At 44.8% G+C, this 15,805-nt stretch overlaps 1 protein-coding gene across 5 annotated transcripts in view; it reads left to right on the plus strand.

The window, feature by feature from the left end:
- Positions 1 to 6,822: 6,822 nt before the first annotated feature.
- The window catches only part of SLC39A11 (solute carrier family 39 member 11), a 260,594-nt gene continuing 251,611 nt past the window's right edge, over positions 6,823 to 15,805 (plus strand). For 4 of the 5 annotated variants that reach the window (XM_083427894.1, XM_083427895.1, XM_083427897.1 and 1 more), the window contains exons 1-3: positions 6,823 to 6,930; positions 9,996 to 10,128; positions 10,765 to 10,803. In XM_083427894.1, the coding sequence (XP_083284020.1) occupies positions 10,021 to 10,128; positions 10,765 to 10,803 (147 nt within the window). In that variant the 5' untranslated portion in view covers positions 6,823 to 6,930; positions 9,996 to 10,020. The remainder of the gene's footprint in view (positions 6,931 to 9,995; positions 10,129 to 10,764; positions 10,804 to 15,805) is intronic. The other variant, XM_083427896.1, reaches the window with a different exon arrangement.

The following is a 15,805-nucleotide window of genomic DNA, read 5'->3' on the forward strand; positions in this document are numbered from 1 at the left end:
CCCGCACCCAATTGATCTCCCCACAGAGCCAAACTTCCAACCAAGCGGGCTTCTATAGTATATGAGCTCAGTGGGGAAGAAAAGCACCTCAGATTGCATAAGAGGTAGACTCCACCCCCCAAACACCTCTCTTTCTCAGTGGCGTAGCGTGGGGGGTGCAGGGGGGGGGTCGGCCACAATATCTGGGGGGGGGGCGCTCGCGCTCGCAGCTCTCTGCCCCCTGCTAAAATCCACGGGTTAGGGGGCGCAAATTACTTGCCTTGCCCCGGGTGCTGACAACCCACGCTACGCCACTGCTCTTTCTACATGATGGGAGCAGATCTATGAACACAAAGATCAGCCACCACCATGACTTGCTTGACCCGCAATTTCCAAGTAAATCTGTTGAGGATTCAAATGCCAGTTTACCACTGCCACGAGCCACCATTGTAATGGCCCTCAGAACTGCTGAAACGCCTACATTTCAACACCCAGCTGACTATATTTATTCAATATTCAATTGATATTACTAATCACTCAGTGCAAAGGGTTGTGAGCTATGTGCCGTTGCTGTTTTTGTCAAGCTCAGCACTCCCTTTCACGAGCCACGTGGAGCGTATGTGCGGCGCTTGCAGGCTTTTCCCTCTGTCCCTTCCCCCACCTCCCGCAAAAGCCCGCAAAAGCCGTGCTCCCTTTAAAGAGCGCACGGAGCGTGTGTGCGGCTCTTGGGGGCTTTTCTCTGAGGAGGGAGAAGGTCTCCCAAAGTTGAGAGGCATTGCCATTCAAATGATGTGTGTGTGTTGCATCTTGTGATTGATTATGTGTGGTGAGGCTTACCTGCCCTCCCCATATTCTATTCAAGTTGTCACCCCTGCCCCTTATATTGTCAAATATAAGTGGTATTAGTTTGCTGAGAGATGCTGGAAAGGTTATGCAGAGGAGAATTCCTGTATCTATGGGCGGTGGATGTGTTTATCGTGTCACAACATTTAGGAACACAGTATTTGCTGAGATCTCAAGAAGGAGTATTCAGGAGTATATATATTTTTTAACCTGATAATTTAAATGTTAGCAGCAGCAGCTCTCTTGGTGTTATCTTAAACTGTGAAAATCTGCCAGCAAACTCTTGTGACAAGATTGCACAGATCTAACTCTTCATTCTCTAAGCGGAAACTCTTCTCCATGAGAGAGAAGTGAGAAAAGCAACACACTACACAAGACAAGCTGTGGTGCTAAAAAGCATAGCTCTGGGAAAGGACTGCAAAACCTCAATTACTAGGTTCTAAGCATCCGTCTATGAAAGTGTGCAGCCTATGGGCAAACCATGTCCCCATCTGATTGGCAATTATTATTATTATTATTATTATTTAGTCATACCGCTCCCATCTGGCTGGGTTTCCCCAGCCATTCTGGGTGGCTCCCAACAGAATTAAAAGCACAATAAAACATCTGTCATTAAAAACTTCCCTAAACAGGGCTGCCTTCATATGTCTTCTAAAAGTCAGTTGTTTATTTCCTTGACATCTAATGGGGGGGGGGGCATTCCACAAGGAGGGTGCCACTACCGAAAAGGCTCCCTGTAACCTCACTTCTCGTAGGGAGGGAACCACTAGAAGGCCCTCAGAGCTGGACCTCAGTGTCCGGGTTAAACAATGGGGGTGGAATCCACCATTGCTGATTTCCTTGAAAAACAACATAAAATGGGGTAGCCAGCCTGTCCTTTGCCCGAAGGAGTCCACTTGTTCACTTCAGCCTCCTTACTGGTCCCATGCATGTAGAAAATTTGTATTATTTTGTTTGATTGAAATTGAAATAACACATTTTGTTGGCTTTGACTCTGGTGAATCAATTTACATACCCTCGCAACATTTCTCTGGTGAAAATAGGGACGTCCTATTCAATAATAATGGGACACGGGTGGCGCTGTGGGTTAAAGCCTCAGTGCCTAGGGCTTGCTGATCGAAAGGTCGGCGGTTCGAATCCCCGCGGCGGGGTGCGCTCCCGCTGTTCGGTCCCAGCGCCTGCCAACCTAGCAGTTCGAAAGCACTCCCGGGTGCAAGTAGATAAATAGGGACCGCTTACTAGCAGGAAGGTAAACGGCGTTTCCGTGTGCGGCTCTGGCTTGCCAGAGCAGCGATGTCACGCTGGCTACGTGACCCGGAAGTGTCTCCGGACAGCGCTGGCCCCCGGCCTCTTTGAGTGAGATGGGCGCACAACCCTAGAGTCTGTCAAGACTGGCCCGTACGGGCAGGGGTACCTTTATTCAACAACAACAACAACAACAATAATAATTGTATTATTCCCCGCTCATCTGACTGGGTTGCCTCAGCCATTCTGGGCGGCGTCCAACATATGTAAAAACATAATGAAACATTACAAAACTTCCTTCCCTATACAGGGCTGCCTTCAGATGTCTTCTAAAGATTGTATAGTTACTCATCTCCTTGGCTTGGGGGGAGGGGGGTCGCATAACTCCATGCCCTCCAACATTTCTCCGATGAAAATAGGGACGTCCTAAGGAAAAGAGGGACATTCCAGGATCAAATCAGAAACCGGAACAGCTCCTGAAATGCAGATAAATTGTGCAAAAAGCTTTGCCTGCTCAATTTCTGTGTGCCAGACTGTCACTGAAGGCAAAGGACCAGAATGGTACCATGCTCACCCCCAGGCCAGTCAAGCTGAATGTTTATGCAGCAACTCTGTTAGCACTGAATATTACAACACCCTTTTTTTTTTTTTAGTTTGCTGTAACAAAAGGTCTACATAGCTCTCCTCTGGAAACTTCATAACAATTGCCTTAATAAACTGTTTAAAGCAACAGAATGTAGCAAAAGACCTGGTTAGGTGCTTGGTGATCTCGTTCCCTTCAGTTTTGTAGCCACAGGGCCAAATTAGGAATCATGTGCCTCTGCATTTAATGTGCAGGCATTTCCTGGGGGACTGGAGAGGCCTGATAATTACCAGCACCACAGCAGCTGCTTGCAGCTTAACCCTTTCCTCCCTTGCTGTGGTCCTAAGGTAATTCTTTCTGAAGTTCCCCTGTGCACACCTGAGTATGTGTGGGAAGTTCATTCCAACTCAGATAGTACTTTGAGAGAAAGGATTTCAGCAGGGGGAAGGAAACTGTTAAATCCCACTCCCTTCACACACACACTTGCCACAATTCCAAACATTATCAGCTTCAACCAGGCAGCAAAACAAGTTTTTAATCAAATGGCTGATGAGCCACCATACGTTCATGGAAGGCTTTTCTTTTCGTCTTGGTGAATTGCAAGTTGTACAAGTCCTAACATTTGTTTATTAAAATGTTTAATAAATGTTTACTAACTGCAATTGCTGATTCCCCTTGAATGAGGTCAAGGCCATTTGAAATATCCCTAACTGATTATTGGATCCATGTCTACTCTTAATTGCCTCCATCCTTCATCAGCTCTGTTGCAGAGGCAGTGTTAAAGCTATAAGGGGACTGACTGCACAAGCAAGAAGGTTTAAAATCTCACACCCCTTGCCATCTTTAATTCAGGCCAGTGGTGGCCAACAATCCTCCAGTTGTTATTGGACTCCAAATGCAGTGGTACCTTGGGTTACAGATGCTTCAGGTTACAGACTCTGCTAACTCAGAAATAGTACCTTGGGTTAAGAACTTTGCTTCAGGATGAGAACAGAAATTGTGCAGCAGCAGCAGGAGGCCCCATTAGCTAAAGTGGTGCCTCAGGTTAAGAATAGTTTCATGTTAAAAACAGACCTCCAGAATGAATTAAGTTCTTAACCCGAGGTACCACTGTAATCTTATCCCTTGCTGTCTGGGGCTGATGGAGACTAACAACATCCAGAGAGCACCATGTTGACTATCCCTTAAGTCCCTTAAAAACCTCTCAAGTGAAATAATAATAATAATAATAATAATAATAATAATAATAATAATAATATCACCCAGCCACTCTGGGGGGCTTCCAGCACATATAAAACATAAAAAAATGTCAAACATTAAAAACCTCCTGATACAGGGCTGCCTTCAGGTGTCTTCTAAAAGTTGTATAGTTATTTATCTCCTTGACATCTGGTGGGAGGGCACTCTACAGGGAGGGCACCAATACCGAGAAGGCCCTCTGCCTGGTTCCCCTGTAACTTCATTTCTTGCAGTGAGGGAACTGCCAGAAGGCCCTCAGAGCTGGATCTCAGTGTCTGGGCTGAACGCTGGGGGTGGAGGCGTTCCTTCAGGTATACTGGACCGAGCCTGCTACCTGCATTCTGTTCACAAATTAATCTGGCAAATAGAAATAGCTGCTTGTGAATATCACTCTACATGTGATGTGAACTTAGATTTCCAATGGGCATGTGCTTCAGTTCCTGTTGCCATTTCAGCCTCTCCTTTTATGTTTGGAGCTGGAACAACAGGGGTATACAAGAAATCTGTGCTTCTGTTTGCTCCTGAAGGGGCATTGAGTTTGTTTAGGTTAGAGCTGACAGCCGGATCCCATGAGTTGCAGGCAAAAGGGATGTTACGGTTACCACCACAAATATCCAATTATCAAGCTGTGCTATTGACTCTCTAGACCAATTGGCTCTCCAGGGCTAGCTATTCCACCTTCCACTTAAGGGTGAGCAAATGGGCAATCGATAAGTCTGCTAAGTGACAGCCCATTAATGCTGCCTGCTAACAGAACCAGGTAATGCTGTGAAACATGCACACACCAAGACAATCATGGTAGGAAGATGAAGTACCTTTGGCAATGAGTCTTGGGAAAAACCAAAGGTGATTCTAAACCATTGCTGGTTTGTTTTTTTACCTTAACAGAGTAGCACAGTTAATTCTCTGCGCCACCCTTCCTTGTCCGATTTGGACTGGCCTTTCTGATGAATGTTTATAAGTGAGAATCCCACAGAGTTTGGGACATGCTTCCAGATTAAGTATGCTGAGGAATGCAGTTTTTAAAGATTGTTGCTTATTCTGGGAGGTCCATGGCTCTTTTTCAAATAAACAGCAGCAGTCCCACAGAACTCTTTGTGTACAGCAAAAATTATAGCAAGGCGAGTCAAGTTCACGAGGGTCAGAAAACCTGCTGTTTTCTTTGTGATAGCAGCCAAAAGAGATCCAGGGAAGATCTCCTCCCCTCTTTTCCTCCCCTCTGGATGATATCTGCTTTCAAAAATCAGCGCGGCATGGATAAATTTAACTAGTTTGATGATGTAGTGCTGAAGAAAGCCACACCTACTGAGTTTGTTCCATTTGGCGTTCCTCTTGTTGGAATTGGAATTGTTTCAATGTGCTGTTGTCGTTTCAAACTGTTTATATATTTATAGTTTTTTTAAATAGAATTGCTTTTATAAATGTAATTGCTTCAACTGTTTTTGCATATGCTACTGTTTTATGTACGTTACATTGTAAATTGTTTTGGGCTGCCTCATGAAAGGCAATTCATAAATAAAATAAATAAGTAAGATAATGGCAAAAGCATGGATGTTTCATAACAATTGCCTAATAAACTGTTGATAAGCATGAACTAATACACAATTCACATAAGTGACACATTGTTAATATCACATTTTAACAGAGATTATTAATACATGTTTAATTTGATGTTTACAATAAAAATATTGTTACCAAACTTCAGTTTTCGAAACACCCTACTCTTTATTGTTAAACTCCTTAACGTATTGACTATACTAAACATATACAGTGGTACCTCAGGTTAAGTACTTAATTCATTCTGGAGGTCTGTACTTAACCTGAAACTGTTCTTAACCTGAAGCACCACTTTAGATAATGGGGCCTCCTGCTGCCGCCGCGCTGCCAGAGCACGATTTCTGTTCTCATCCTGAAGCAAAGTTCTTAACCTGAAGCACTATTTCTGGGTTAGCAGAGTCTGTAACCTGAAGCGTATGTAACCCGAGGTACCACTGTACTTTGAGGCTTCAAAGCACATACGTTTCAATAATCCTTGAGTGTCAGCCAGGTGCAAAATAATAATAATAATAATAAAATGGCACTCAGACTTTGGGAGGTGCTTGCAAATGGAGAATATTTAGGCACAAAATGTGCCTGGCGCCCTGCTAATTTCGAACCCTGTCTGTCATGGATGCTTTAGCTGAGATTCCTGCATTGCAGGGGGTTGGACTAGATGAGTCAACTCTGCAATTCTATTACAGTGGTACTTCAGGTTAAGTACTTAATTCGTTCCGGAGGCCCGTTCTTAACCTGAAAATGTTCTTAACCTGAAGCACCACTTTAGCTAATGGGGCTTCCTGCTGCTGCCGCGCCCCCGGAGCACGATTTCTGTTCTCATCCTGAAGCAAAGTTCTTAACCTGAAGCACTATTTCTGGGTTAGTGGAGTCTGTAACCTGAAGCGTATGTAACCCGAGGTACCACTGTACTATTATTATATCTTTATTTATACCCTACCTTTCCCCCCATGGGACTCAAGGAGGCTTACAGATAAAAATATGAACTTCAAAAAAGAAAAGAAAAAAAATCATTTAAAACAACTAAACATGGATAGAATTAAAACTATTCTATAGATGTAGCATATATTAAAACTATCATACACATATACGTGTGTGTGTATGTATGTGCGCGCACGCCAACACACACACAACATACAAATAATTACAATAAAAACATATGCCCTTGGAAAGCAAACAAGCTCTCCCTGTGTAAGCAAGCTGGTAATCAGCGGGAACTTCAAAGCCCTATTGCGATCCTCGACCGCAGCAAAGACGCGCACAAACTTGGCCGCCCGCTCCACTTTTTCCAAAGCTAGAAGACGTGCACCGCAGAATCCACGCTGCACCTCCGCGCCGCGTTGCTAGTGGCTGAAGCGGGGGATAGTGGGCGGAGCCACGCCTGTTTGAGAGACACGTGTACAGAGGAACTCGGAAGTGGCTGCCGGAATTGAAGCGCCTGCGATAACTTGCAACTCCTGCGCGGTCCTAGAAGTGGTTCATGTGCAGTGAGTTGATTCTTGTTACGTATTTTTTCCCCTTCTAAATAACGGAGTGGTCTTTAAAGCAGGTTATTGGTAAAACCCAGGAAGTTAAACCAGGAAATGTTTTTAGTTAAATACGAATGTCGAACGGATTAGAACTGTGTTATGGAACAGATCCCTTGGCTAGAAGGTGTGCATATTAGAACAATTCGTGATTGTGCAAAAAAACAACAACAATTCTAATGGAAAGAGTCTCCCCCCCATCATTTTTGGGGTGGGGGTTTGTATTTTGCAAGGTGGCAGGCAGACTCATTCATTCATTCAGGCGCAGTTCACACTCTGGGTAGGCTGTGTCAGTAGGTCTGTGCTTGCACAACTGAAAGGGGACTGTGCAGAACAGGACTTACAGCTTCAGTGCGGTTGCAAGTTTCGTAAGTCTTCCTCCTGGTTGCTAGTTTTATGAAGTTAAGTTGCCCGCTGGATCAAGGAAACAGGGACTTCATACGTGGGTCTATGGGCGTAGCCAAGAGGGGAGGGCAGGGAGGGGCAGTCCCTCCCCCCGTCAATAAAAATCAATAAAAACACATAGTTAACTGAGGTTCCCCCCCCTAAGGCTTGCGCCCCCCTCAACAAAAATCCTGGCTACGCCCATAAAGGTAAAGGTAATGGGACCCCTGACCATTAGGTCCCGTTGTGGCCGACTCTGGAGTTGCGGCGCTCATCTCGCTTTATTGGCCGAGGGAGCCGGCGTACAGCTTCTGGGTCATGTGGCCAGCATGACTAAGCTGCTTCTGGCAAACCAGAGCAGCACACGGAAACGCTGTTTACCTTCCCGCTGGAGCGGTACCTATTTATCTACTTGCACTTTGACGTGCTTTCGAACTGCTAGATTGGCAGGAGCGGGGACCGAACAACGGGAGTTCACCCCGTCGCGGGGATTTGAACCGCCAACCTTCTGATCGGCAAGTCCTAGGCTCTGTGGTTTAACCCACAGTGCCACCCGCGTCCTGTGGCTACGCCCATTCCTGTCCCCAAACTCTGAACACATGTTTTGGATGAGCACTTAGCTGCTCTCTTCCCACCTCACTGTCCCTGCTCCAATGGTATGATATGTGTGTGTGCATTAGCTACAAACTTGTTGCAGGAACACAAATGGCTGTTGGGTGCAACACCACTCAGTCTTTTTTATTTTATTTTATCAGGAAGCTTTGTGGCATGTTCCACATCATACTTTGTTCTTGGTAAACTAGGAAGCCGAGTAATTGGGCCTCTTAACCTACCTGACAGTTTCATTGTGGGGATTAACTGAGGAGCCTAGTGAGCTATCCTTGGAGAAAAAAAGATGGACATGCAATAAATAAGCTCTTCTGCTTACCTGCTTTAGAAAGCTGGAGGGACCTGCAAGATGGAGATGTTAATTGTGAACCTGACCTCCAGAGATCTCCATGTGATCGCAACTGAACCCGCGCCGGTCGCAAGACGTGCTGGGTGCCTGGCTAATTTACAACACTGTATATGTGGTGTGTGTGTGTGTGTGTGTGTATGTCTATTTCCATTTTCCTTTCCCCATGGGGTTGTTACAGTGCATGTGAGTGAGAGACTCTGGTTCACCTCCATGAATCTGAATTACGTTCTGCAAGGCCTGATGCTCAGCAACTGCATTGGATAGAGCGGAGCGCTTTGCCAACAAATCACTCTTTGCGTGTGGGATGAGGGCCTCCTCTGTGGGAAAAAGGTTGCGTCTCGCTTTAGGCATGAGAAGGTTCAAGCAATCCTGAATTTGAGTTCTGCTGACCGAAGGAGGTTTCTCAGCAAAAAACACACACCTGCATACACTGGGGGGGGATACTCTGTGACCTGAGCTGTTCCACCATAGAGGAAAATGCCCAAAGTCGGCCTCATTCTGAGGCAGCAAAGGGAAGGGACTTGCATCGGGACACATGGTGATGATGACACAAATGGACTCCAGCCATGGGCCTGGTACAAGTCATTTCTCTCCCATTGACTTTAATGCAGTGTTGGCCAAACGTGGCCCTCCAGTTGTTTTTGGACTACAACTCCCATCATCCCTAGCTAACAGGACCAGTGGTCAGGGATGATGGGAATTGTAGTCTCAAAAAATAGCTGGAGGGCCACGTTTGGCCAGCACTGCTTTAATGGGAGGGGGGATTTAAAAGAGCCACACCCTCCCCAAGTCAACACCCACCCCAGGTGTGTCAATATTACAAAGCATGCCACCTCCAGTATATAAACCCCAAACAGGGAGGCCATAAGTACAGTGCAAGGGTGTGAGGCTGCATCTTTTTGTTGCTATTCCAGTTCCTTTTCCGGAGTTCCCATTTTTGTGGCATTTGATCAGAAATATTGCAGAGTCAGCATAAGGCGCAGTTTACCATTCCCCTGAGTTTCTATGGCTTATGTGCAAGATATGCTGAGTACCTTTGGTTTTGGCTGTTCATAATTAATAGCTGTGTTGGATATGTATAAATTTGTCCACCTCTGGGGACATACTCTGTAAATGGAAGAATATCACATCAGCGTAGATGCTTTGTTCATTCTGAATGAAATTCAGGCTTCATATGCGCTTGAAAGCAATGGGACTTGTTTTTGAGCAGGACTGCACTAGAAATGATTTGTTCTGTAGTCTTCATTAAGTTCCCAATAATCCTTTCAAGATGGTCAGTACAATCCTAAGGAGTTTTGCTCCGTTGTTATTGTGTGCAGGGTTGCAAACATATTGCAGTTTTACAAGGGGGAACTGATGCTTGGAAGAGAGCTTTGCCTGAGTTCTGCCCCAAACTGGCTCTGGGAGGGAAGTGGCACTTGAAATTGCACCTCCCTTATTCAGATCCACTGGAAAATCTTTAGAATGCAATGCAAATCTGATTAAGAAAATTATATCATCTATCTATCTATCTATCTATCCATCTATTCATCCATCCATCCATCCATCCATTATCTGTCTCTGGTAATAAGAGCAATAGGTGTGTGTGGAACCTCTGAAAATCTGATTGGAAAGAATTTTTTTTTGAATGGTGCATTAATGTTGAAAGTATCCTGCCTTTACATTGGCTTTATATCTGTCCTAGGTCATCAAATCCAGGAGCACTCAGTATGTTACTGGGTTACAATCCAGTGTCACAAGCATTGCTAGGAACGTTATTCACCTGGGGATTGACGGCTGCTGGCTCAGCGCTTGTGTTTATCTTCTCCAGCGGGCAGGTGAGCCTTGTACTTCAGTTCGTTTTTCAGGGTGCAGCTTTCTGCTTGCCAGATGGAAGAATGTCCTCTCTGCTCTCCATGCACGCTGTTCTGGGGGATCTTCTGACCCCACATCCAAGCCAATGGGGAGCAGGAGGAAGGCCTCATTGTGCTAACAGCACTGGCTCCTGCTAGCACAACTGTTTAATTGAATTTTGCTCAATGTGAACATTGATTGTATGATGCAGTCCAATTAACACTGTCACTGTATGTTCCTGACTTAAACCTTTCTGCTATTTCTGCCGTTGTTCTTTTTTTTGTTTGTATTTAGAGCATTAGGCCTGGAGACCTGGGCTAATAACCTGTTGAGTTATGGACCTGCTGAGTAAACACACAAGTTGCTGTTAGTTTAAGTTTCTCACCTGTCAGGTGGAAATATGGCGAGCTGCCACGCAGGGATGTTGCAAGTCGGGTGGAAGTGCAGTAGGATAGAAGAGGAGAGGGGCGGCTTTGCTCTCAATGTTCATGTCCATTAGCCAAAGTTCTTTGCTGAACTGTGGCTCGGTCTCCAACTCTGTATTCCGTCTTGCTCTTACACAACAAGCTGCCATACCTTGCCTCTCGTTGTGATCTAAGCTCTTTTGTTTTAATTTGCAGAGACGGATCCTGGATGGCAGCCTGGGTTTTGCTGCAGGGGTAAGTGTAGCACACCCTTGTTTCTTTTAATTTGCTCTGTATGCTGTCCTGATCTTGTCTCTTTGGCTACCGATGGTACTTCGTTTGCCTGCCTTTTTGCATTAGTGTTTCTTGCATAACTGCTCGAGGGCTAATTATATCTGTGTGAGATATCAGAAGAATTTGGGCAGCATTTATCATGCCCTGTCTTGAGTTGGTGCTTCTGAGGGGAGAGCAGGTGTAATGTTGTCTCTGATGCCAGGTAATGCATTTCTCCTGTACTGAATTTTATTCCAAAGTTAAGGGGGTTATAGCCAACAAAGTTGTCCCATTAGTGCTGTAGCTTCCGCCTGTGTGATGGGACTTCCTGTGTGTCTTGCCTTCCCCTCCCCATCACCCTCAGATCTGTCCCAGGGGTTCCCCCAGTCCTCTGGAGCAGGTGAATTGGGAGAGGAGAGGGATTTAAGGTCTCATGGCACAGGTGGAAGTCCTTGCCCCAATAGGTCTCTACGTGTGGTTTGGGAGCTGCACGGTCAGGGAAAAAACAATGTTGTACAGGGTTATAAAGACTGCAGAGAGAATAATTGGGTGCACTCTCTCCCTACCTTGGATCAAATCTATGCTTCCAGGTGCCATAAGAAAGCTGCAGAGATAGTGCAGGATAGTGTGCACCCTGGAAATGATCTCTTTCAGCTTCTGCCTTCTGGAAGAAGGTGCAGGGTTATAAAGACCAGGACTAGCCGCCTGAGAAACAGTTTCTATCCAAATGCGATTTTGGTTTTAAACGCAGTGTAAGGTAGTCTCTATGGGAGTATATTGTATTTAATTATGGGGTATCAAGAGTTTTTAGGGGGCTAACTAGGCTGGGATAGCAGGCTTGTTGGTTTCTGAATGTCTGATGTAGATTTTCAATTTCGTTGTTCTGTATGGGACAATGACACTAAAGATTATCTTATCTTATCGTATTGTATCATATCATATCAATGACTTCATTGGGTACAACTCAAGGGAGACTGCTTTAGCTGCAGTTGTGGTTTTTATTTGGGTCTCTTGGGACCCCCCTCTCCTTGTAGAAACATTCATGAGGGGAAACTGAATTTTCAGTTTGTAAAAAAACAAGGTGGATGTGGTGTCAGAGCCACCACTTAACATTCCATGGCTATGGATGTAAAATTTATGGAAATGTTGAAACCTGATTAAAAAAATGACAAAAACCAAATACATTGTTCCATTTTCACCCTGAAAAATAAACAAATAAAGAGTTTTGGAGACATAACAAGGAGGCAAACATAAACATTTTCTGTTACTCTGAGAACATGAAATCTCTTACATATAACTTAGTTGGAATGTAAAATTGTTCGTTATGCCTAAATTTTTTCCAGATGATAATTGCAAATATAGCCAGCTCTGGAGATGGAGCCGCAAGCTGCTGCATCTAAAATTTTGTTAAGTGGAAAATCTAGGAACAAAATAATTACTTTGAAAAGACAGCACAGTTAAAAAAAAAAAAATCACAGATCCAGTGCTTGCCAGCAATGCAGAAAGTTTTATCCAACGCACAGATCCTCATGGAACTTCATAAGATGACAACAAAACCACCAACAAATTTTATAATACATCTGTAGACACAGCTGACCTATGATTTGCTGGTGATTTTGAGGGGACCCCTTGTCAAAATCTAGAAGATCCAAAAGGGGCCGTATCTTGGAGTCTTGTTTTTGTACCATGGAAAAGCACTAGAACCCTGATGGTTATGGTTCAGTCAATGGAGATGGATGTGATCTGATGATGGTTGTTGCAGGGGACAACCCGTACAATAGCAATTTCAAGTTTTACTGGATGTATACTCATCTTCTTTCTTGAGCTCTCCCTTTTTATTATCTCTCTTGCATACACCCCACCATTGCTGTCATTGCATCTCCACCCACCTACCCCCAGTTACTCCATTTTTCACTGTCACTGCCACCACCCCAGGGTCTCAGAGGGTTCCCCTTTCCTTCCTACCCTCTTGGTTGGTTGTTTTGGTTTCTGTTCATTGGTCTCTCCGAGCCTTGAGAAGCCCACAGAGCTGAATCGCTTCCTTTTTCTTACCTGTGTATGCTTTTCAGGCTCAGATCTTCTGGGTACCACTGCCAATAAGTCTTTGTATCTAGTCAACATTCACACATATCTCAGATAGCTGGGGCATCCAAAGTAGAGCACTTCCTGCAAATGTTAATCCAGAGTAAGTGTGTGTGTGTGTGTGTGTGTGTGTAGGACAACCTTCCACAGCCTTACCGGCTGGAGCTGATAAGGATGGTAGTCAAAAACATGTGAAAGTCACCAGGTTGGGCAAAGCTGGGCTAGGAGGACCTACTTGAAGGATCTTCTCCTCCAGTGTTGTCCATATGGTTTCCAGGATTGGCCATCCTCCATACAATGAGTTCTATTGCTGTTGCTGGCCTTGTTTCTGCCTTTGTGTTCCTTGATGAGACAGCAGATGCTCTTCAGTCCCATCATTCTTCCACCCTGAATCTGAGATGACATCTCAGGATGCCTCCCAGAAAGGAGCAGCAGCAAGAAATCTGTGCAGGATGTCTCTGCTGAGCCCGATTTCCTGGCAGAATTGTGGTTTGTTGTTGGCCTCTTTATCATTTTCCTTGTAACAGATGCTGCCTCAGGGCATCTTCTCAAGCTCCCATTCAAGTCCTGGCATGCTGTTAATGGACAAGCAAGTCTTTGTCAGGTAGCAGAGAGTCCATATGAATATCAACTATGGAGCAAGTTGATGCTTGGCCAGCTGTGTGTGTAAATTGCTCAAGCTACACCCATTTAATCCTGAGCGCAGTGTCTCTTGTTTTTCTGGGTGGGCCTGTGAAGGAATCCAAGCTTGTATCTGTTGCACTCAAAAAAATGAAGCTTTTTTAAAAAATTAAAAAATTAAAGCAAGATTGATTTCCATTAAGGGACAATTAAGTAATGGTAGGAAGGTTTGTCGAATAGATGAGGGAGAAGATTTTGCAAGGTAGTATTTCTTTCAAATCTGGATGACGATGCACTCAGTCATTGCTTTATTGGAACTTGTTGTTTAATGGAAGCCACTGCTGTTCTGTTTCCCCTGAGGAAACAACTTTGAACTGAGATACTCCCAACTTACAGGCTGTTGTGAGCATACCACAGAGTGACAAATGTATGCAGTCTTCAGCTTAGGGAAGTGTAGGGTAAAAATGTAATAGACAGCTTTTAGCATCCATAGCTTTCTCCCCCCCCCCCCTTTAAATTCTTTTTTTAAAAAATTATCTAACAATATTTGCCTGGTGAATTGATCAAGCATATATGTCAAGGAAATAGAAGAAGAAGAAGAGGAAGAGTTTGGATTTTATATCCTGCTTTATCACTACCCTAAGGAGTCTCATAGCGGCTAGCAATCTCCTTTCCCTTCCTCCCCCACAACAAACACTCTGTGAGGTGAGTGGGGCTGAGAGACTTCAAAGAAGTGTAACTAGCCCAAGGTCACCCAGCAGCTGCATGTGGAGGAGCGGAGACGCGAACCCGGTTCACCGGATTACGAGACTACCGCTCTTAACCACTACACCTATCTGACTTTTAGAAGCCATCTGAAGGCAGCCCTGTTTAGGGAAGTTTTTAATGTTTGATGATCTATTGTGCTTTTAATTCTGTAGGGAACTGCCCAGAGTGGCTGGGGAAACCCAGCCAGATAGGCAGGGTAAAGGTAAAGGTACCCCTGCCCGTACGGGCCAGTCTTGACAGACTCTAGGGTTGTGCGCTCATCTCACTCTAGAGGCCGAGAGCCAGCGCTGTCCGCAGACACTTCCGGGTCACGTGGCCAGCATGACAAGCTGCATCTGGCAAGCCAGCGCAGCACACGGAAACGCCGTTTACCTTCCCGCTAGTAAGCGGTTCCTATTTATCTACTTGCACCCAGGGGTGCTTTCGAACTGCTAGGTTGGCAGGCGCTGGGACTGAGGAACGGGAGCGCACCCCGCCGCGGGGATTCGAACCGCCGACCTTTCGATCGGCAAGCCCTAGGCACTGAGGCTTTAACCCACAGCGCCACCCGCGTCCCTATAGGCAGGGTATCAACAACAAATTATATAAGTTCTTGTTGTATGGCCCACTCTTAGTCTCAAGTCAAGTCCAGGATGCTTTTTAGATGGTATATATCTTGCCACAAGTTTGTGGTGGGTTGCTGGGGGTTCCTTTCCTGCTTTGTTTCTCCAGCTTTGAGGTGGGTGGGGGAAGAACTTACAGTGATTTAGAACCATAATAAAAGTGCTATTTTTTTTTTTTAAAATGGCTAGTCATTCTTTCAGGAGAAATTCAGCACACTCCAGCAGTTAAGCAATCATGCATGAAATGAATTTTTATATTCCGTTCTGTTGATTATTCCATTGAGTTCTGACACTGTTTAAGAGCTTTAGGTATTTGATACATTTTCCTCCTTTGTTTCGCAAAGGTCTCTGAAACAAATATCGCTTTTCCCATTCCAGAATCGAAAACAACGATGTTTGCTGGTTTTTGACAAGCAGCCAGCGTGACAGCCCCTTTTAAGAACACTTTTCATGTTTTAATTTTGTTTTGGCAGCTTGTGGGTAACACTGAAGCTGGCGACACTGGTTCCGTTATGTGACAATCAGCCAATCGAAAAGGCGCTGAGAATTTAATTCTAAATTAGGAATTCACTCCTGTGTGCTTTGTTCTCTGTCTTCATGGTGGCATGTTTCTGGTCCTAGCATCACTGCATATAGGATTTCTCTGAGAGATTATCAGGTCAGATTCCCACCTTCCTAGTCTACCTGCGTGGAGAAATTGAGGAATTAACAGATGGCTATATTATTATGAAAGGGTGTCCCCTCACCTGCCAGCTCTGTCTACTACCAGTGTTTCTATGCAATGGCATGCACTAATTAATAATAATAATAATAATAATAATTTAATAATAATAATAATTTATTTATACCCCGCCCATCTGGCTGGGTTTCCTCAGCCACTCTGGGCGGCTTCCAGCAGAATATTAAAATAC

This window comes from Podarcis tiliguerta (genome assembly GCF_965153285.1).
Source record: "Podarcis tiliguerta genome assembly, chromosome: 2".
NCBI classification, from domain to species: domain Eukaryota; kingdom Metazoa; phylum Chordata; class Lepidosauria; order Squamata; family Lacertidae; genus Podarcis; species Podarcis tiliguerta.